This window comes from Eublepharis macularius, chromosome 2 (genome assembly GCF_028583425.1).
Source record: "Eublepharis macularius isolate TG4126 chromosome 2, MPM_Emac_v1.0, whole genome shotgun sequence".
NCBI classification, from domain to species: domain Eukaryota; kingdom Metazoa; phylum Chordata; class Lepidosauria; order Squamata; family Eublepharidae; genus Eublepharis; species Eublepharis macularius.
The window spans coordinates 4,920,499-4,941,539 of NC_072791.1; the positions used below are offsets into that span (position 1 = coordinate 4,920,499).

Here is a 21,041-nt window from a genome sequence, read left to right on the forward strand (position 1 = left end):
GGGACTCTCTGGCATTGTAACCTGCTGAGACCCCCAAACCCCACCCTCCCTAGGCTCTACCTTCCAGGAATTCTCAGCCTGGAATTGGCAACCCAAGTGGATAGCCTTGCATGAAAGTCATAGAGCCAAATTCTGTTATACTGACGCAGCAGGCACTAACGCTGTTTCTCCCTAATATTTAAAACATTTCTGACTCCCAAAGCCATCTTGATCCAAATTGCATCCAGAGGTGGTAGCCACAAAGGAACCCGGGGGCAAAAGAATAGTCGACATATGCCCTAAAACTCCCCTCCCCAGCTTTTACCTCCACTTGTGCTCCTCACAAATAGGTTTAAATACCAGTGGGAAAGGTTAGACACGTCCCAGCATCACCACCAGCAGTTTTGTGGCTGCCGAGCCCCTCTGTTCATGCGCAGTGTACAAGAGAAGGTGCTGTTGGGCTGCAAATGGGAATGCATTAACACGTTTGGGTACATATTGTGAAATACTTGGGGGAAAGGACTAGTCAGTTTCTATTATGTATCTGAGAAGGCCATGGCTGAAAGTGATTGTGTAGATTTTTGACTAGTCAGATGGAGTTACCAAACCATAATAGTTCCACCTATGAGAGAAGCTCAGCTCTAAGAAGGGAATTCTGTGAGGCCTGTGGAAAGAGTCTTATGTGGATTGAAAAGAGCACTTTGATATGGGCCCTTCTTATGTGGCTCTTAAGTAAACTTGTATACACTAGTGAAATCTGGGCAGTCTGTAGGTTCATTTTCACACTTTGCCTGAAATCTTGTATGCCATTATTTTGAACAAAGTTGTAATTCTCAATAAATATACTTAAGCAGTCAGCATCTTAAGTTTTTCATTGATTAGTGACAACCTTTATTTTCTAAAGGCTCGCTTTCCTTACTATCTGGATTCAAATAATGCCAGCATTCCAGCACGGTGTGTTTTGCGTGCTGTGTATGGCAGCTCATAGCCTGGATGATGGCCAGTTACACCGAACAGAAGACTGGAGTAGAAGCTTCAGTCCCATTTGTCTGTCCATAAGTGCCCAGCAAGGCACACTTACTGGAGCTGTAGTCTGTCTAGGTATCATTATAAACTATTGTCATCATTAGGCATTATATCAGAGGCAGCGTGGGATTGTTGTAACCTGGAAGTTGCACTGAATACAAAAAGCCGGGAATCCACCAGTTAACCAAATATTAAATATAAGTGCAAAGTGCAGGTGCAAACAGTGTAAACAGTGTACATTGTGAGAATACAGTGGAGGACATTTATGCCACCTTGAGCTTTTGGGGGGAAATGTGGAGTAAAACATAGTACTGTAAAAGTGTTAATATATTAGCAAGAAACATTCACGTGTTGTTTTCCTAACCTTTGGTCGTCAGCATTTTAAGAACATTCACATTCCTACTTCCCTGCTTCCTAAAAGTTAGCCTGATACCCCCAAAGCTTTCAGTAGTTCAGAACTAGTGAAGAATGTGAGGTAGTTTGAAAGCACACTCTTTTTGCCAGTGGGTAGTTTCATTCAGCAACAGCAGGAGCTAAGCCAAGTCATAAGGAATTTGCTACCTGTTACAAGGTTCTCAATTCACAAGAGAAGCGGCTTCTCTCTCCTCATTTCATCAGCAGACAGACTTTGCCCTGATTAACACAACTGATTATGCTGGAAAATAGCTGCAGCTTACTTCTAGGTATTACAATGTACGCATACTTCAGCTGCAGTCTATTATTTGGAAGAGACAGATTTTCAGTCAACATAATCAGCCCGAGTCTTTATATAGAAAAAGTCATTATAAGAAAAAGTCTTTGTAAGAAATAGTTTTTATAAGTAAGACAATTAATACACTCTGGACCAATTAATGTTTCAAATGGTGACTTTTTCATGATGCTGGTGAGGGGAGGGCGGAATAAAAATTGAAACAAACAAAATGTTGAACTCAGATTTTTTTAGTTACACCCAGTGAAATGTATTGTTCAACTCTCCCATCTGCTGAAGTTGTGCAAAATGTCAGTAACACTCCCTACGAGCCTGCTTCCTTCTGCTACAGAACTCTTTTTCAGTTGCCATCCTAAGCAGGTCTGTTCAGTGGGTTTTACTCACTGAACGCAGTGAGTAAAGTATTTTTAGAATTGCAACCTAAGCTGGAAAGCCACTGTTGACTGTCCTGTTTGCCTTTTCATTCATTACTGCCTTGTTTTGGTGAGGCAGCTTTGTAACCCGATCCCCCTAAGGCCATATGCAATCCGATCAGTGGTCCCTGTTTAAACTTGTAGCTTCTTTCTTTTAACAGGCATGACGAGGAATGTACTAAGTTTTGCTTTGCCTTGGAACACCTTACGTTTGACCTTGCAAATATGGTAGCTGTTAAAAGACATGGGTTGGGAGGAAAAAAGGCAAATAAGTCTTTCAGAATGTGCACTGTTTTGAAGGTGTAAACCACTGTGACAACATTAAGACTGTCAGTTGTATAAACAAACATTTTGGGGATTATTGGGTGTGTGTGTATACATGTCACACCTAGGAGGAGTATGTAGCAGGGGTTGTATATTTAGCTGGAGAAAGCAATTCTCTCTTTGCCAGGTGGGAACTTAACATCTTCATTGACTCCACATTCTGTCCATCACCCAACTATCTGTTTCAGGCATCACCTTTAAGACTTAATGCTAGATGTGTAACACACTTTCTCACGTGAAGATTTATTTACAAAAAAATTTATTTACAAAAAGTCTATATTCATCTTAAATATGAAATAAAAATCCATGAATCTGGAGATCCACAGGGCTACGGCCAGACTGTCTGATCTGCTCTTCTTGACTGAACTTCAAAGACTTTGGAGTTTGCTAAAAACAAGAAAAGCACTTTTAACTTACATAAATGCATCTGTGTTTCCTGAAATGAACTTGCTGTGATCTTTCCTTAATGCTCCATGACTGAATAGTTTACTCTTTAAAAACAGCTATAAAAGACTTCAATGAATTTACCACATTGAGATACACGTTCCTATGGTTACACAGAATTAAGCCAACATTTGATTATGTGAATATTTTAGATCTGGGTGCTTGATAAAGACCCCAAAGGCCTGTATCACACAAATCTGTGATGCTTTGTCCCATGTACTGAGGGATTAAGTTCTGTTCAATGCAACATAAAAGGAATTATTTGTACTTTGCACAAGTCCACTGAGATTGCCTCGTACCACTAAATGCCTGCAGATTTAATTCCCTTAAAATTGTGCTTGGTTGTTTTCCAGATGGCTGGGGTCGCCTCGAGTTTATTAACTTGAGATTTAAAAGCAAGAGGAAAGCTTTTAGGAAATCCTGGATCTGAAACTCACAAATATGCCCAAGTAAAAAATTACAGTCGTTTGAAACTGCAGCTACACAGCAAGGCTGTAAGACTGGGTTATAAACTCAATTGGGGGACGATAATGGAGACAGAAGGGTTAGTCCATCGGATACAGCAGACTCTCTAGGGGTTGCTTTTCTTTCAGAATTGTTCTTGTGCAAATAAAACAGCCTATCGCTATGGCAAACTGCAGGATTCCCATCACTCTTTTTTCCTAGGTGCTTCTGCACAGTGCCAAAAAAAAAAATGCCACTGAAAAAAATTTCAAGAAAACTTCACCACCATTTGTATCACTGCCTATCTTCAGAAAATATCTTAAGTACGAAGCATTGTCACGCTGTTCCCAAAGGGCAAGAGATTCAAAACTGATATGGTGATCCATTTATTGGGTTAATTTCAGTCAGTATAAGAATATGCAAGTTTCAGGTTTACAGAGGTCTGCTTAATCAGCACACTAGTGGTTTGAATCCCGCTACTGCCATGAGCTCAGCAGGTGGCCTCGGGTCAGCCACTCCTCTCAGCCCCCCAGTTGTATTGTGGGGATAATAATACTAACTTGTTCACGGCACTGGGTGAGGCACTAATCTGTCTAGAAGTGTGGTATATAAGCGCCGTTATCATCATAATTAACCCTCCTCTTGAAAATATTTTAAGACCTCTCCATTCCAGTGGCTATCCATCTCTGTAAGTCTCCTAAATATGTGGCACTGTGTATCAGGAATTTATATATATATATGATTATGATTTCCCCCCGATTATATCCTATGCTGATAATTTGCATGTGATTGAGACAAAAACTGAAAACACACTCTTCTGTTTGCTTGACAAAGAGTTGTGTCAGGAGTGTGCTTAGCCCTTATCAACAGGCAGCCACCCAATAAATGGCATCACCATCCTCATTTTATGTTCTGGAGCATGGCCACACTTCCTGCAAGATAATGAAATATGAGTTCTTACCTGTCCTCAACTGTTTTGTTAGAAGGATAGAACACTTTGAATGCAAAGCCACTTCTTGGAAAAGATCCCTAGGATGAAGAGGGGAAAAAATACTCGAGTAAGGGCCACTTTTACACCATTTTTCTGAGCAGATACCCAGCACCCGCCCCCCTCCCCATAATTATTTGGTATATCACCCTACCTGGAAGCTCTAATTTCAACAGTAGAATTGGCTGTACTTTAATTACCAAATGGGTACAGTTATCAGCATTGCTAAAAAAACATTAACCAACTCAACAAAGTTATCTAATTCTGAAACTAGGGAAATGGTAGAGGTGTACGCTTAATTATTTTGTTTCCACTGTACTGGAGTAGAACATACAGAAAATAAATGAGACGGAGCATATACTTTTTACTGGGTGGGATCCTAGTTCTCTGCTTGGCTAAGGGCGAAGCCTTCCTTGGGGGAAAATGCTCTTCTTTCAGAGGCAGGCTCTGTACTCAAAAACACGCAGAGGGATTCAGAAGCAAAATGTGCGGGACAGAGTTGATTATAAAGGGAATAAGATGGCACTAAAAAAAAAGGAAATGTTCAGAAAACAGAAGTGTTCAAGAGGCCTCTTTTCATAAAAGGAATGGGAATGTAGCTTCAGTGTCTAAAACAGACCCAGAGGAATTAGCCATTTTAGTCTGTCGTCGCAAAATAGTAAAGAGTCCAGTAGCACCTTTAAGACTAAGAGGAAGTTGGTTAGTCTTAAAAATAAACAGATACATTCAGCAAGGTCCAAACTATAGGGAATACCAAAGCATCAGATGATACTGTGGATTGTATCCATGGTTCAAAAGGAGCGAAGCGTACACGGATCTGGTAAGCACTGCTGTAGCAGGAATGAGTGTGCTGCTTCTGCCACATCCAGTGTGAAGAGTTCCTGCCCTCTGGCTGGGTTCCAAAGAGCTTCTCCATGTCTGCCCAACATCATGTCCAGATGTCAGATCCCTTCTCAGTGGCACATCCCCCTGACAAATACCCCATATTAACCAATACTTTGCAAGATTTTCTCCGTTTCTGAGGAGGTGTGCTATGCACTATCTGAGCGGGGGTGGGGGGAAAGATCTTGGGCATGCTGAACTAGCTGGATCACTCTCTGGATCTCAGAAATTGGACTAGATTGCTTACTGCTTTAACCTAGAGAATCACTCTGCTGAGCTTCACGTGTACCAACCCACTTTCTTTAAGTTCTGTGGAAGAGCAACTGCTCGGCGTGCAGAAGGTCCCAAGTTCAACCCAGGCATCTCCAGTGAAAACGATCAAGGCAGTAGGTGATGTGAAAGACCTCCATGTGAGACCCTAGAAAGCCGCTGCCAGTCTGAGGAGACTATACTGACTTTGATAGACAAAGGGCCTGATACAGTATATGGCAGTTTCATGCCTGTTCATGTGTATACATGGTAAAATCCTATTTGCATTTAGAAGCAAACACAAATCCCCACATTCCACAAAGAAAACGACGATGGCTTGGATCCTTTAGATCCATTCCATTAATGATGCCGCCTTCTCCTGATGCACAAGATTTTCGTGCCAGCAAAAAATAAAGCCTCCGTTGGGCAAGGCTCCTGTTAGCAGAACAAAAACATGGGATTTACTGTCCCATGTCTTGATTCTCCTCCAGGGGTTCGAAACACACAAGTTCTCATGCAGTTTTCCAGCACTAGTCAACTGGGTAAAGCTACGCTAGATTCAAGAGCAAATTATTCAGAAGATTATAGCACAGTAGGGTTTGAGGTACAGAGGACAAAAAGACTGTCAAAATAAACTATGCATTCCAATTTTGCCATGGAAGTAAAATATATATATCTGCAAAGTGAAAACAGTGGTATAACTAATTCAGAATTGCTCCAATTTAACAGCTCATTTCTGGGAAAGATTAAACTTGTCACCACCTTTTGAAAACATCTTGAGATTTCATATGAAAATGAAACTATATAGATACGTGCAAGAATGAATTTTCAAAGGCAGGTTATGAACAGCTGTACAAGTGTATACTGAAATCAAAAAGAGTCCAGTAGCACCTTTAAGACTAACCAATTTTATTGTAGCATAAGCTTTCGAGAATCAAGTTCTCTTCGTCAGATGCATGATACAGAGACTGACGAAGAGAACTTGATTCTCGAAAGCTTATGCTACAATAAAATTGGTTAGTCTTAAAGGTGCTACTGGACTCTTTTTGATTTTGCTACCAGAGACTAACACGGCTGACTCCTCTGCAAGTGTATACTGAAACACTCGAAACAGGATCAGTTACATTTCATACGCACAGTGCATTTATTTTGCTCATTTGGAAAAGGGATTTCATTACGCGTTTTAAAAAAACAGTCTTACAGGATTTATGCAGATGCAATCGGTGTTGGTTACGGTGAACGGGTCGTATTTGTCAGCAAATACAATCATGTCTGGCAGAGGGTACGTTCTCAGGGTGTAGTCATACGCCCAGTACACAGGGCTGACGTAAAGGGGGAGTGGAGACAGGTGACCTTGTGATAAGATAGTCTTTACAAACTGCAAGATGGAAAATAAAGAAATACAATTACAGTCATTTCCCAGAATACAAAGCACCAGGCCTTACACGTGCATATGTTACAGGTGAGTAGCTGTGTTGTTCTGCAGTCAAATAACAACAATGCATTTATATACCACTCTTCTAGACAGATTAGTGCCCCTCTCAGAGCGGTGAACAAAGTGTCATCATAATCCCCACAATACAGCTGGGGAGCTGAGGCTGAGCGGAGCAGCTTACCTGCGGAGCTCATGGAAGTGGCGGGATTCAAACCAACAGAGTGCTGACTCACAGCCCAACCACTTAACCACTATGCTACAGCAAGATCCAGGTCCAATAGCACCTTAAAAGACTCGCAAGATTTCCAAAGTATGAGTTTTCAAGAACCAAAGCTCCCAGGGATGCTCAAAAGCTCGTATCTTGCGAATCTATTTGGTTTTTAAGGTGCTATTGGACCTGGAACAAGCGCAGATGGAAATCAATGAATGATTTTGTTCCAGGTTGTTGCACGGGTTAACAAAAAGCACCCAATATGGATATACTACCGAAGTTCTAAACCCAATGGGTAAAGAGTAGTCTAAATAGATGCTTGGGAACTCTGCTCTCAGTCTTGTAACGTGGATGAGATCCTTAAGGAGATACAGCAGGGGTCCCCAACCTTATTGAGCCTGGGGCACCTTTAGAATTCTGAAACAGGGTGGTGGGCACAACTACAAAATGGCTACTGCCGGCGGCTGAGCCAACGACAACATAGCTGCCACAAAAGGTCAAGTCAACCAACCACAAAATGTCAGGGAGTGAGCTTATGCATAACTCTGATATTAACTCAACACTTCAGGCAGAAGCTGAACAGGAGGCCTTTTAAAAATGAATATATTGCTGAAAAATATTTTCTTGCTCACACACAGCTTATGTCAAGTCACACAGTGAAGATCTCTGTGCTGTGATGGCAGCTGCTGTTGAAAGCAATGGGTTTTTTTAAATCTGTGCGGCTGATCAGAAACCCTGCTGGGCCAAAACCTCACTTGGCCCTACTCACTTTCCGCAAACACTCGGTGGGCCCCAGGAAAGCTTTGAGCAGGCACTACGGCATTCACAGGCACCACATTGGGGACCCCTCATCTATTGCATCCTTGGTGAATTATGATCACATTTTTGGAAAGCAGGACGTCTGCAAGTCCTCTTACGCATAGAATCCCTTTGGGCAGACTTTTCCCCATAGGGATTCCAATGCAGTTACTGCTGTTATTAACTTTATTTATAGTCCACCTTTCTCACTGAGACTCAAGGTGGATTACACATTGTAAGGCAAATATGATTCAAAGAACAATGTAACAGAATATTGTCGAAGGCTTTCATGGCCAGAGAACGATGGCTGTTGTGGATTTTCTGAGCTGTATCGCCGTGGTCTTGGCATTGTAGTTCCTGACGTTTCGCCAGCAGCTGTGGCTGGCATCTTCAGAGGTGAAAGACAGCACTGAAAGACAGAGATCTCTGAGTGTCACATCTTCTCCACAGTTTGACACTGAGAGATCTCTGTCTTTCAGTGCTACACCTCTGAAGATGCCAGTCACAGCTGCTGGCGAAACGTCCGGAACTACAATGCCAAGACCACGGCGATACAGCCTGGAAAATCCACAACAACCAATGTAATAAAAATCTGACAACAGGCAGAAGGTACCCTATTAACCTAAATCCATACATGTATTTCATTATAAAAGAAAAAATTCAGGCCCAAAGAAAAAAAGATGGCTGTTTCAACCTTTATACACACACACTCGCACACTTTGAAACTACCACTATCTAATCAACAGTTCTTGTGGAGTTGATATATGCTCCAAAACTGAGGGGGACGGACTGAGAAGATAAAGATTAAAGAAATCACTGTAAGTACTGAACATCTTTACAGTATAGCCCCAGATTACAAAAATAAAGTATGGTAGAATAGTAGCATGTCACAAAAGCACCTTAAACATTCACCCCAAACACGGTGTGCTTTCTGCCTTACGTGGTTAGGAATGTCCAAATTGCTGCTAGGAAAACGGACACAATTCCGGCACATCTTGTTTACTAAGTCTTCCCGGAAAATCATGATTTCCTGTGTGCAGTATTGAACCCTGGAAAGAACAAGCACAATTTTCTCTCTTCACCATTTCAGGAAATTTGCATGGCCCAAGTATTTGCTCACTGCTTTAACCTCAACTCTACCTTTTCCTTCCCTGAAGCAACCGCCCTGTATTTTGAGAATATAAACGAACACTAATGACACTGAAAAGATGAGTAGAATGATAGCAGGTAGAGATAGGCATGAACCAAAATACGAACCAAAATTAAGCACGAACCAGGCCGGTTTGTGGTTCGTGAACCACAGTTCGTCAGATCCCATTTTTGACGAACCGCCATGAACTTTAGGCTGGTTTGTTTTGGTTCATCACTGCAGACAGCCTGGTGCCAATCAATCAGTTTCCTAGGCAACAGGGGATGGACTTGCTGCAGACCTTCTGCTGACCCAGAAGTGATGATTTTCTGACCTGGATGTGACGTTTTCGTGAACCAAACGAATTGGTTCATGAACCAGGGGCAGGTTCGTGAAAGTTCATGGTTAGTGAAATTTGATGAACCACGAACCACATGGTTCGGGTTTTTTCCAGTTCGTGCCCTAATAGCAGGTTTTCCTAAGGAATATTTGTTTTGCACCAACAGTGTGCTAGGTGCTGTGCTTAATGGGAAAGTGATCCTGTGCTGGGGACTGATAAGCTACAACAGATGGCAACAGGACAGGAGGGGTGAAAGACCAGACATTAGATTGAGCAGCTGGGATGGGAGAATGACAGGGGAGGGGAACAGCAGGCAAGGACTTTTCACAGACTACACCTGAAGGAGGAGGCTAGAAGATAAAAAGGAAGTTGTGTGTGTTCCTGGGATAGGAAGGCGCAGGAACCTGCACAGATTTTGGGTTCTACTGCTCTGCTTCACTAAGACTGGTGCCCTCCCCCCATCTAAGAAGCCCTCCCCAGCACAAGAGACTCTTCCACTTGCAGAAGGCGCCTCAGGTCAGAGGGAGGTGCCGCCATTAGCAGCATGGTGTAACACTGTTAATGATAGGATGTTTTGCATGTCTTTAATTCACTGGGCAACCTGAGGACACGTAACATGCACACAAACACACACAACACTGCAATACAGAGAGTTCCAGGAGAGGAAGGGGCCTTGCCAACAGGGGATCAATCGTCTTGCTCTAATCTCCAAAGTGCCCCACATAAAAAGGATGCAGAAAAGAGAGGAAGGGGAGGAGGAAGTTCTAAATGCCCAAGAACTCCAGTGCTCACAGGGACACCATCCAAAAAAGCCTTTGACACTCCACAGGCAGGTGAACAGGCTGAGTCCCTCCATCAGGCCGAGAGCTCCAATCAGATCATATCCCACATTCCCAGGCAGAAATGCCAGCCAGTGGGGTCAAGGCTGTTCACCAAGAAGAAAGGGGCCTGCTCAAGGACCTCTGTCCATAAAGACAAGGATATGTAAGAACTGAAGGTGAATGCAAGGTTTCTGCCACTGAGACAGGAGAAGGCGTATTTTCCATAGAGAAATGGGAGTGAGGGAGGCTTAGGTGGATTCAGAGCTTCGAGGTGGAAAGACGTCAAGCAAAATGCAGGAAGCCGCCCTCAAGAGGAAAACTGCCTGCCTTTACCTTCCGCTAAAACAAAGCCATGGCTCTGCGGAGAAACCATTGTGAAACTGGCACAAGGTAGCTGAGGGAAGTTCTTGTTAGAGAGACAGAAGTTTTTTTGAGAGTACCACTCTCACCCCAATCTCTTGCTGCGTGTTTAAGGCATCAAGCCCCCCCCCCCCACGCTCACTTTTCCTTCCCTATTAAGCCAGTACATTTACCTGCAAGGATTCGTAGTGAAAACAGAAAACGGCACCTGCTCCCGGAATTCCTCCGTGATGTTTTCAGTAAGTGGTGGTCTAAAATAAAGCAGCGGGGGTAAGTTCGCATATCCTCTTAAGCAGCAATTCCCAGTGCAAGAGTCTGAATTCTAATGGTTATGCTGCAAACGTACCTTGGCAAAATGGAGCCGGGGCCAGGGTCTTCAGGTCCAGGGACAAACACAAAACGACTGCTATAAACAGTTCAAGACATACGTTGCATTTTAGTGTAATTTCTGGGTCACTCCCTTCTTCAGAAAAATGAATGGCAACAAAAGTCAAGTGCAACCGTGGATTTGGAAACGGGAGGTTGGCTTGGGCAGACAGCCTTCCTGTCTTTTCATTGAAGTGTGTGTGTGCGCGTGTGCATGCACACACATGCACGTGTGTGTGTGGGGAAGCTTTTCCAAGAAAAACCCACAGAGGCTGAAGGCGGAGCCAAAGTTCCTTGAAATAGTATAGTTTTCTAGGCATTTCTGTAAAGAGTCCAGTAGCACCTTTAAGACGAACCAACTTTATTGTAGCATAAGCTTTCGAGAACCACAGCTCTCTTCATCAGATGCATCTGACAAAGAGAGCTGTGGTTCTCGAAAGCTTATGCTACAATAAAGTTGGTTCGTCTTAAAGGTGCTACAGAACTCTTTACTATTTTGCTACTACAGACTAACACGGCCAACTCCTCTGGATCTAGGCATTTCTGGGCACTGAACAGAGAACACAAAAAACAATTAGTTCTTTAGGAACAACTGATAAAACGCTTTCTGTGAATCCAGTTATGAGAGTGCTTATTCTTCAGATCAACTGCACTGAACAAAATCTTTTGATAGACGCACAAGGCAGCCTAATACAGTCAGATCTTTAGTCCATTGGGCCCGCCCAGTTCTGCCTTTTCTGCTCGGCAGTGGTTTTAGTGTTGTGCTGTGGTTGCTTATTTTTATGAGTTTGGGACTGGATCTGGGATTCTAACTGTTGCATTTATCATCCATGTTGTGAGTTACCTCAAGCACGAATGAAAACAAGTATATAAATATTTTAAAATAAATACATAGTTCTCAAGGACAATGGAAGGCACATCAAGTTTCTTCTAACTGAGACTAACGTTTTTGCAAGGGAGAAAATTTTCTAACTAATAAATGTAAAGCACACCTCTTCCATTCAGATTTTTCAACAAACAAACAATGCATGCAACACGTACCTCTTATGGATACTGGGATATTCACATATTATGTCTGCTAAGGCTTTCAAGGAACCTAGGGGCACAATAATCAAAAGTTTGCTATGAAGCCTACTTTTCTTGCCTTAACAACAAAGACACCAGCTATTCACATTGCATTCGGTTACGAAACATGGAAGACGATAGTAAAAGGAGAAAGACCCAAAACAAGATGGCTTGACTCAATAAAGCAAGCCACGGTCTCCAGGTTGCAAGATCTGAGCAAAGCTATTAATGATATGATGTTCTGGAGGCTGTTAATTCATAGGGTTACTGTACGTCAGAAGCAACTTGCTGGCACATACCCACATTAAGCTGTACACAAATATTACAAAGAGTATGAACTGCTGTTACTTTCTTTTTCCTTACGAGAGCAAAATCAAAAAGAGATGGTCCCCTCTCCATTTTGAATCTCTCAGGGTTCAGAAGACAAATACAAAGAGCTGTGCCAGGCAGGCTTTATGATCTGTAAACCCATTAGCTTAGAAGACTCATCTGGCGTGAGAGGTCACTCTTTGCAACATATGGAATTATCAACCTTTCTTTCATAGTATATACATTGTCTGAAAATACATAAGCCAGACAGTATTTTCATAACAATACCCGAAGGCATATGAACTCAGATATCCACAGTTTTTATGGAGAAATTATGACTCCACCCTAGCCACTTCTGGCCTTTCACTGGAAACAACTACCTTGTACATATCTCTATAGAAGGTGCAGGGTATATATAATTTCAATACATGCCGCAACCGCCATCTTGAGTCCTCCAGATTTACACAAATTATGTCAAGTATGTACCCATTAATTATGTAAGTCAGCCACAGCCCTTCTGGTCACAGCCTGTTTCCATTCTGGATCTCTAGCCAGAACAAGAGTTCCTATCTCTTACAATTCTTGAGTTGCTCCACTCATCTAACAGCACAAAGGGCCGTCCTTGGATGCATGAGGCTTCAAACCGAGTGGAGAGACAGGATACAGCCCTGTTGGTATAAAGCTACAAAAATTCCATAGCAGAATGCTGTAAATCCAATGCAGTATCTGATGCTAAGTACCTTTCAGTGACTGAATTTGGTTTTTTCCATAGGGGGCAGAAGAAAAGTTCCCACAGAAGAAAAAACAAGTTGGAGGCATCGAGGAATAACCTGGATGGAGAAACAAAGACCATTATTTCCATCAGGCTTGCAAACAGGTGCACTCTTCCTCCCCAGCGCTATGAAGCACATCTCTTCTTTAACCACATATAGATACAAAGCCCCTACCTCACCCTGTATAAAGATCTCTCCTGCCTCTATTATATTCACTCCCTTGGCCTAGAATATAGAGTCCTACAAACACGGAGCAAATGCACAACAGAAAAGAATCTGAAAACTAAAGCTGACCCAATAAGCAAGGCAGCCAAGCCAGAAAAAAAAATCTTGACCCATTCATTCTTCCACCTGTTTTTATACAAGAGGGATTATTCAAGCTGCCCAGCTACGTTAAACCTTTCAAAATGCTCTTAAGAGCCCTGCAGAATCAAACTAATGGGCCATATAGTCCAACATCCAACGGTGATCAGATAGCTCCGTCGGGCCCATAAGCGGGATAAAAAAGCCCCCCGCTTTCCTGCCCCTTTGTCCCCACCACTTCACAAGTGTAATTCCTCTTACTTATTAAAATATCTCTATCCCACCTTTCCTCGTGGCTTAAGACTGCTTAAAAGTCACAATTAAAACTTTACAATTTAAAAACAAAAGAAATATCCAAATACCCCTCTCCATACAAAAGATGCTTGATGTTTATATACCGTTAAAAACCCTTCCAAATAAAACGGCCTCATGAAAATTTTAAGGATCTCTTAACAAGACCGCTCCAACATGAGTTTAATCCCTTTTTAAAAACCCTTTAAGTGCACACGGCCACTGCTTTTTTTAAGACAGAGGTCAAAAAGAGTTCTTCGTGTCATTTATAATTTTATGAATGTCAATCTTGTTCCTCGCCTCTGTTTCTGAAGAGTTCCAAAAGCCTTTTCTCATAGGTTCTGGCAGGGCTTTTTTTCTGGGAAAAGAGGTTGTAGAACCCATTGGAGAAAATGGTCACATGGCTGGTGGCCCCGCCCCCTGATCTCCAGACAGAGGGGAGTTTAGATTGCCCTCTGTGCACGCTCCAGCAGCATGGAGGGCAATCTCAACTCCCCTCTGTCTGGAGATCAGGGGGCGGGGCCACCAGCCATGTGACTATTTTCACGAGGTTCCGGAACTCCGTTCTCCCACGTTCCTGCTGAAAAAAAGCCCTGGGTTCTGGCAAACAGAGCTACCTGCAAACATGATGCGAAGTTTCTCCAATACTTCCGCTTGGTCCAACCAAACATCTGAAAGGAACACAAACATGGCGTCCTCATTCTCTTCCTCCAGCTGTTTCAATTTTGCAGAAGCTTTTACAGAGGTTGAAGAAGGCCCTCCAAAAAAGTTCGTGTTTCCATAATATGCCCTACAGAATGAAAAGCAAATACTAGCAGATGCTATAACCTTTCACTCCACCGACTACTTAAGACTTTGACTAGAGATGCTAGAACGGCACCTGGTTCCTTCTGCATGCAAAGTGCATGCACTGCCAATGAGTCACAGCCTCTCCCCAAAGGTACACCCTGCCTCTGTCCCTCTGGTAGGGAAGGCCCACTGGGGACTCCATGACAGCTGCACAAATGGCAGGCAGATGGGCTCTAAATATTTGGCTGTCTCCACTAAGCAAGGGCTTCTCATTTTTACCTAGTCGTAGCAGAAGACTCTGTAGGTGGGAATCCAAAAGCGTTGACGTGAAATATTTCATCTTCATACCAGCCTAGGCAATAAAATCACCAACATTTCTAAATCAAAAAAACTGCAATATATTTTATAGTTAAATATTTAAATAGTTACATCAAAACGTGCCCATTGTTTTATAGAGAAGCAGCAGCTATGACACCATGTACTCACAATATCATTCTCATTTCTATTTCTGCTAATATAACTAATTTCTATTTAATGTAACCAGGGCTTTTTTTCTGGGAAAAGAGGTGGTGGAACTCAGTGCCCTCAGAGAAAATGGTCACATGGCTGGTGGCCCTGCGCCCTGATCTCCAGACAGAGTTTAGATTGTCCTCCATGGAGGGCAATCTGAACTCCCCTCTGTCTGGAGATCAGGGGGCGTGGCCACCAGCCATGTGACCATTTTCAAGAGGTTCCGGAACTCCGTTCCCCCGCGTTCCAGCTGGAAAAAAGCCCTGAATATAACTAATTTCTATTTCTGCTAATATATAATATTTCTGCTAATAACTTCTATTTATGCTAATATTTCTACTGAATATTAAGGTAGCTAGCTTTTTAGAAAACTGTGGTCAAGTCCAACTGGTCCATCAGTTGCTTATACATTTTTCTTTGTATGTACATTCTTCACTAAAGTTATCTAACCTTATCTAACCTTAGTACAAAAACCATCTATATTCTGAACTGAATCTATATTCTGAACACGTGAAACCCTCTGACACAAGGTTTCTTTCCATCCAACTGCAAAGTCATAAAATACTTCAGCATTCAATATTTAAAAGTTTCAGGAATTGCCAAAAAGAGCATAAAAATTTTACTGCATCAGGAATTTGTCCAAATGAAAGGCTGCTTCAAAATCTTGCAAGCGACACTGCAACAAAATGTCACAATATTGTGGGAAATGTATGTGGTTAGCTGTTCCAAGCAGCAGCCGCCAAGGGCAGAAAGCTAACCTGGACCAGCACAACTGGTGAATTTTCATCAATACAAGTATTATTTTAGTAGGAATTGAAGGCAAGTAATTTTAAAGGCCTACCAGTTTCCTTTTAGGGATGATTCGAAGTTTTGACAGAAAGACTCAAAAGGTCTGGGACCAAGGTGTCCGATGACCTCCCTCTCTTTTGTGCATCCGCGCTCTGAAGTCTTCTACTAATGCCTAGCTCCAACTGCCCCAATTAGACAGGTTAAATGGATGGATAAGCTACATTAAGGGCTTGCATCATATCATCCATTTTCCAATGACAGAAAGGCACTTTAATCAATGAAGGAAGAATTCTATCAATGTATCCCCTCCCACTGCAGACCCCTTTTTAGACCACTGTGCTTTTCCTTAATGGTCTCGATACCCAGGAACAGAAGAGGGGGGGCTCAGAGGTTTGCAGTATGAAGAGTTGGGAAGGTCACACCCAGTGAACTCTGCTTGCAGATTGTGTAGGACACAAGCCATGCTCCTTCCTGCTATGGCACTCCAACTATGAAATGTCCTCCTGTCCCCAAACATTCCAACAACTTTACTGATCATGCCTTTTTCCCGGTTGGAACGCTCTGGAAAGGCGTTCCGGCAGCTCTGCAAAGTAGTCATGTGTTCAGGTGGCCCTGACCAGCTTGTGAGGGAAAGGAGCTCTTTACCCCCCCCCACTCTTTGGGGGAAGCCCCAAACGGATTTTAAACTTCAGCTGAGAGGAGGGGGAATCCCCCCTCCCAGCTGAAGCCTTCCTTCCTCCTTCCCTCCCTCCCTTTCACTTTCCTTCTTTCCACGTCTTTCCTTCCCTCCATCCTTTCTTTCCATGTCTGTCCTTCTTTCTTTTCCCTCCCTCCCTTTCTTTCCTTCTTTCCATATCTTTCCTTCTTTCCCTTCCTTCCTTCCTTCCTCTTTCTTTCTTTCCATGTCTTGTCTTCTTTCCCTTCCTTCTTTCCTCCCTCCCTCTTTCCTTTCCCTTCCTTACTTCCTTTCCCTCCCTCCCTCTTTCCTTCTTTCCATATCTTTCCTTCCTTCCTTCCTCTTTTTCTTTCTTTCCATGTCTTGTCTTCTTTCCCTTCCTTCTTTCCTCCCTCCCTCTTTCCTTTCCCTTCCTTACTTCCTTCCCCTTCCTCCCTCCCTTTCTCTTTCCTTCTTTCCATGTCTTTCCTTCTTTCTTTCCCTTCCTTTCTCTTTCTTTCTCCAGGGGGCGGGGGGCGGCTACACTGTGCGGTCCTGAGAACACAAGCGTGCAAACCGCACGTGCGCGTGTAGTGACAGGGGCGCCACCTCCTGCTGGGAGTTCCCCCGGGTGAGAGTAACTGAACTCTAGGGACAGAGTTGGGGGGGGGGGGTAGGGGTTACTGGGAGTAGAGAGAGGCAGGAAAACCCAGCTCCCTGAATCCCACTCACAGATTGTTGGACACAGTCAATTGATTTGTTTTATTTCACCTGGTTTTAATTTCAGATGTAAGAAGAAACCATGTACAGAAACACAGAACACAAATTTCTGAAATAAGAAGCTTGTCACCAGTTCTTGTGGTTTATGGCTTCCTTGAACCTTCATATCGTTTCTGCCACCACCGTTCTAGGTATATAAAATTGTCCTTTTCTTCTCAAACAAAACGTACCATGTTAAAGATGCATACTTTTCTGAGCCAAGCTGTTATAGCACTGGAATATATACAGTTTCCAATTATGCAGAACTCAGTGGGCAGAAAGGCAAATATTCTCAGCCCTCCCATCGCATTGGTGGCAAATTAATTACCATCGTAAATCTCTTTAGTCTTCTGAGGCATGAGCAGCCAAATTGTTAAAACAACGAGCGCTACTTCAAATATATTTGATCGCCAGGTACCATCAATCCCAGAGTTTAAAGTTTGTCACTTCAGATGACAGCGTTAAACCGGCTTTCCAGAACAGATGGCCAAAAGAAAGCCCAACAACAGCAGAACAAGTCAAATCTTCGGAGGACAAGTGTCAGCCTTACCTTCTGTTAAGACGAAGCAGGACTCTGTATATAAGCCACTGTGGAACTGGTACAAATAGTTAAGGAATATTCACTTGCTAATTAGCAGCACTATTTTAAAAAAATGTTCATAATATATATGCAGTTTATCAGTAACCCATACAAATAAATATTAGCTCACATTCAAAGCAGACTGGAAGCAGTGGTACGGAACAAATTCTTTGGGCAGGGCTATAGGTATCACAAGATTTCTACATGCTGTAGGATCATTCTAAAATGCTTTAACATTTCAGTTAAAAGAATAGCAAAAGAGCACAAACACCTAGGTCTTATTCAGGGCAAAGGGGGGGGGAAAGCTTGCCAAACCCAATGGCAAAATCTTCCTGGTTCTGCCTTGATACTCTACCAATGTCCTGCCATCTATTCCTCTAGCCCTTAAGAAACCTTGAATTCTTAGAAAATCTGAATATCAGATGCAGAATGGATCCTGCAATGCTCATCTCAATATATAAAATTACATAATTTATTCTTAAAGCCTGGTTTTCCTGTCTGGTTTGGAGCTTAGATGCTGCAACAAGTTTTTCTTAGTCCACAGGGGGGAAATCAGAGGTGATTGGATAGTTGGGTGAGGGGTGCTGAAACAAAGAAGGCAGCCACCCTGCATGAACTCTTTTGACACGCACAAAGCTGCCCTATGCTAAGTCAGATCACCCATATTCAATCTTGTCTCCTCTGACTGGCAGCGGCGTTCCAGACTCTCAAGTAGAGAGATTTATTTTATTTTATTTAGCTTATTTGTAGTCCGTCTTCCTCACCAAGACTCAAGTCAGATTACAGAGTATATGTCACCTGCTACCTGATCTTTTAACGGGTGGTGCCAAGATTGAATCTGAGACCTTCTGCATAATAACAATATAACAACAACAACATTGGATTGATACATCGCCCTTCATGACAACTTAATGCCCACTCAGAGCAGTTTACACAGTATGTTATTATTATCCCCAGGGCTTTTTTTCAGCTGAAACGCAGTGGAATGGAGTTCTGGAACCTCTTGAAAATGGTCACATGGCTGGTGGCCCCACCCCCTGATCTCCAGACAGAGGGGAGTTTAGATTGCCCTCTGCACCGCAGTGGAGGGCAATCTAAACTCCCCTCTATCTTGAGATCAGGGGGCGGGGCCACCAGCCATGTGACCATTTTCTCTGAGGGCAACCCACTGAGTTCCACCACTTTCCCAGAAAAAAAGCCCTGATTATCCCCACAACAAACACCCTGTGAGGTGAGTGGGGCTGAGAGCTCCAGAGAGCTGTGACTAGCCCAAGATCACCCAGGTGGCTTCAAGCGGAGGAGTGGGGAGTCAAACCCAGCTCTCAGGATTAGAGTCCCACGCTCTTATCCACTACACCAAACTGGCTCATATATTGCAGCTCCTAAGATGCTACTATATGACAGCAGAATGGTCCTTATGTAAGTAGCAAATATAGGAACAAGAAACCTCCATTTCTAGTAGATCTCCAAGAGGCTGCATGCTACAACCACAATCCTGTGTTTTCACTGGGAACAATACAAGTTGATACTTACATGGACAAAAGCAGCCATGAATAAACACAGGTTTTTATTTAAACCCCATGTCCAAGTTTTTAATTACACAGGGTTTTTTATTTCATATATTTCTGTAACACACTGAACATTTGCCCACGGTGGCTTCCAATAAAAAGAGAGAATACGCTAAACCCCGGTAGAACAATAAACATAGTGCCAAAAGCATATAAAAGGAGAACAACAAGACCAGGGAACCATTTTGTTAATCAATTTTTGAAGTGCAAAAGTGCCAACGTGAATAAATACAAATAGATAGTTACAATATAAATACAAAATACAAAATTACAGAGTCCATCCATATATATCACATAAAATCCTAAATGGATATTCAAAGTCCGTAGAGCTCTTTCAACACATTTAAAGTGCAAGATGCCAGCAGTAATAGAAAAGCCAGTAGGTAGGGAGTAGTGCAAGATGTTATTTCTTTCACAGTCCAACAACTTGAATTAATACATCAAAAACGCCGACGGGAGTATGCAGGCAATTTTTCATTAACCCGTTTCCAGATTCTACCGACTTGTCCCTTTCACCGGAATAACTTTTCCAATTGCAAGTCCGTGAATGTTGTCTATATCATTCAATGCAAATGCCCCTTGTTATATATAGGCAGCACTACCCGCCCCCTAAGGATAAAAATCCAAGAACATATATCTAGGATTAGGAACGGAGTGCTTGAGGCGCCTTTAGTGAGCCATTTCCGTGAGTGCAAACACCCATACAACGACTTTAAGGTTTCTGTGCTTGAACATTTGGACCGCCCACATGCTTCAGACATAGGTAAAATTCTTATGCAATTGGAATCCAAGTGGATTTTCAAACTTCAGTCCTTAACACCGCATGGACTAAATTTGGAAATTATGTTCTCTTGTTTCTTATGATCCTCAGCGACTTCACTGTAAGTTGTGAGGTCCGTCCAGATTTCCCTCCAGCTGTAATTGATTTACATAGAACATTAAGTAATTCGGCCCCATTACGATATATATACAGTAGCCATTTTCATTTATCACTAGTCCGTTAATACCATCCTTTCACGAGCCGTAGGAGAGTGTGTCTTGAGCATGTAACGCACCGTGAGTATGAATTTGAGTAATGTTTAAATATGGAATGGTGTATGAGTATTTGTTTGTTACAATATATTTTTATGCTTGCAGTGTGTCCGGTCTGAACTGTTTTATGCCCAGGATGAAGTGAGTTTTTACTCACGAAACAGGTTAATGAAAAATTGCCTGCATACCCCCGTCGGTGTTTTTTGATGTATTAATTCAAGTTGTTAGACTGTGAAAGAAATAACATCTTGCACTACTCCCTACCTACTGGCTTTTCTATTACTGCTGGCATCTTGCACTTTAAATGTGTTGAAAGAGCTCTACGGACTTTGAATATCCATTTAGGATTTTATGTGATATATATGGATGGACTCTGTAATTTTGTATTTTGTATTTATATTGTAACTATCTATTTGTATTTATTCACGTTGGCACTTTTGCACTTCAAAAATTGATTAACAAAATTTATACATAGTTGTGGTTCCCTGGTCTTGTTGTTCTCCTCTGGTTTCATATCAGGGCTGCCCGTTGTTCTCCTCCAAAAGCATATAAAAGGCAAAAAGCAGTATAAAGAAAATAAACTGACATAAAACCAGATCAAATCGACACAAACTAAGCAGGGAAGAGTAAAAAGATCAAATAAGCAGGTGGCCAAGAAGCCTGAATAATTAACTATTTACAAATTCATGGAAGAATGGCA

At 42.5% G+C, this 21,041-nt stretch overlaps 1 protein-coding gene across 2 annotated transcripts in view; it reads right to left on the reverse strand.

Annotated features, from left to right (window-relative positions):
- Positions 1-2,699: 2,699 nt before the first annotated feature.
- POLE2 (DNA polymerase epsilon 2, accessory subunit) overlaps positions 2,700-21,041 on the reverse strand; it is a 30,350-nt gene continuing 12,008 nt past the window's right edge. Inside the window, exons 9-19 of one of the 2 annotated variants that reach the window (XM_054971734.1) lie at positions 17,712-17,760; positions 14,728-14,800; positions 14,277-14,449; positions 13,033-13,122; positions 11,960-12,014; positions 10,899-10,958; positions 10,726-10,803; positions 8,843-8,951; positions 6,660-6,836; positions 4,301-4,368; positions 2,700-2,838 (exon numbers count right to left, since the gene is read on the reverse strand). In XM_054971734.1, coding sequence (XP_054827709.1) covers positions 2,820-2,838; positions 4,301-4,368; positions 6,660-6,836; positions 8,843-8,951; positions 10,726-10,803; positions 10,899-10,958; positions 11,960-12,014; positions 13,033-13,122; positions 14,277-14,449; positions 14,728-14,800; positions 17,712-17,760 — 951 coding nt within the window. In that variant the 3' untranslated portion in view covers positions 2,700-2,819. The remainder of the gene's footprint in view (positions 2,839-4,300; positions 4,369-6,659; positions 6,837-8,842; positions 8,952-10,725; positions 10,804-10,898; positions 10,959-11,959; positions 12,015-13,032; positions 13,123-14,276; positions 14,450-14,727; positions 14,801-17,711; positions 17,761-21,041) is intronic. The other variant, XM_054971736.1, reaches the window with a different exon arrangement.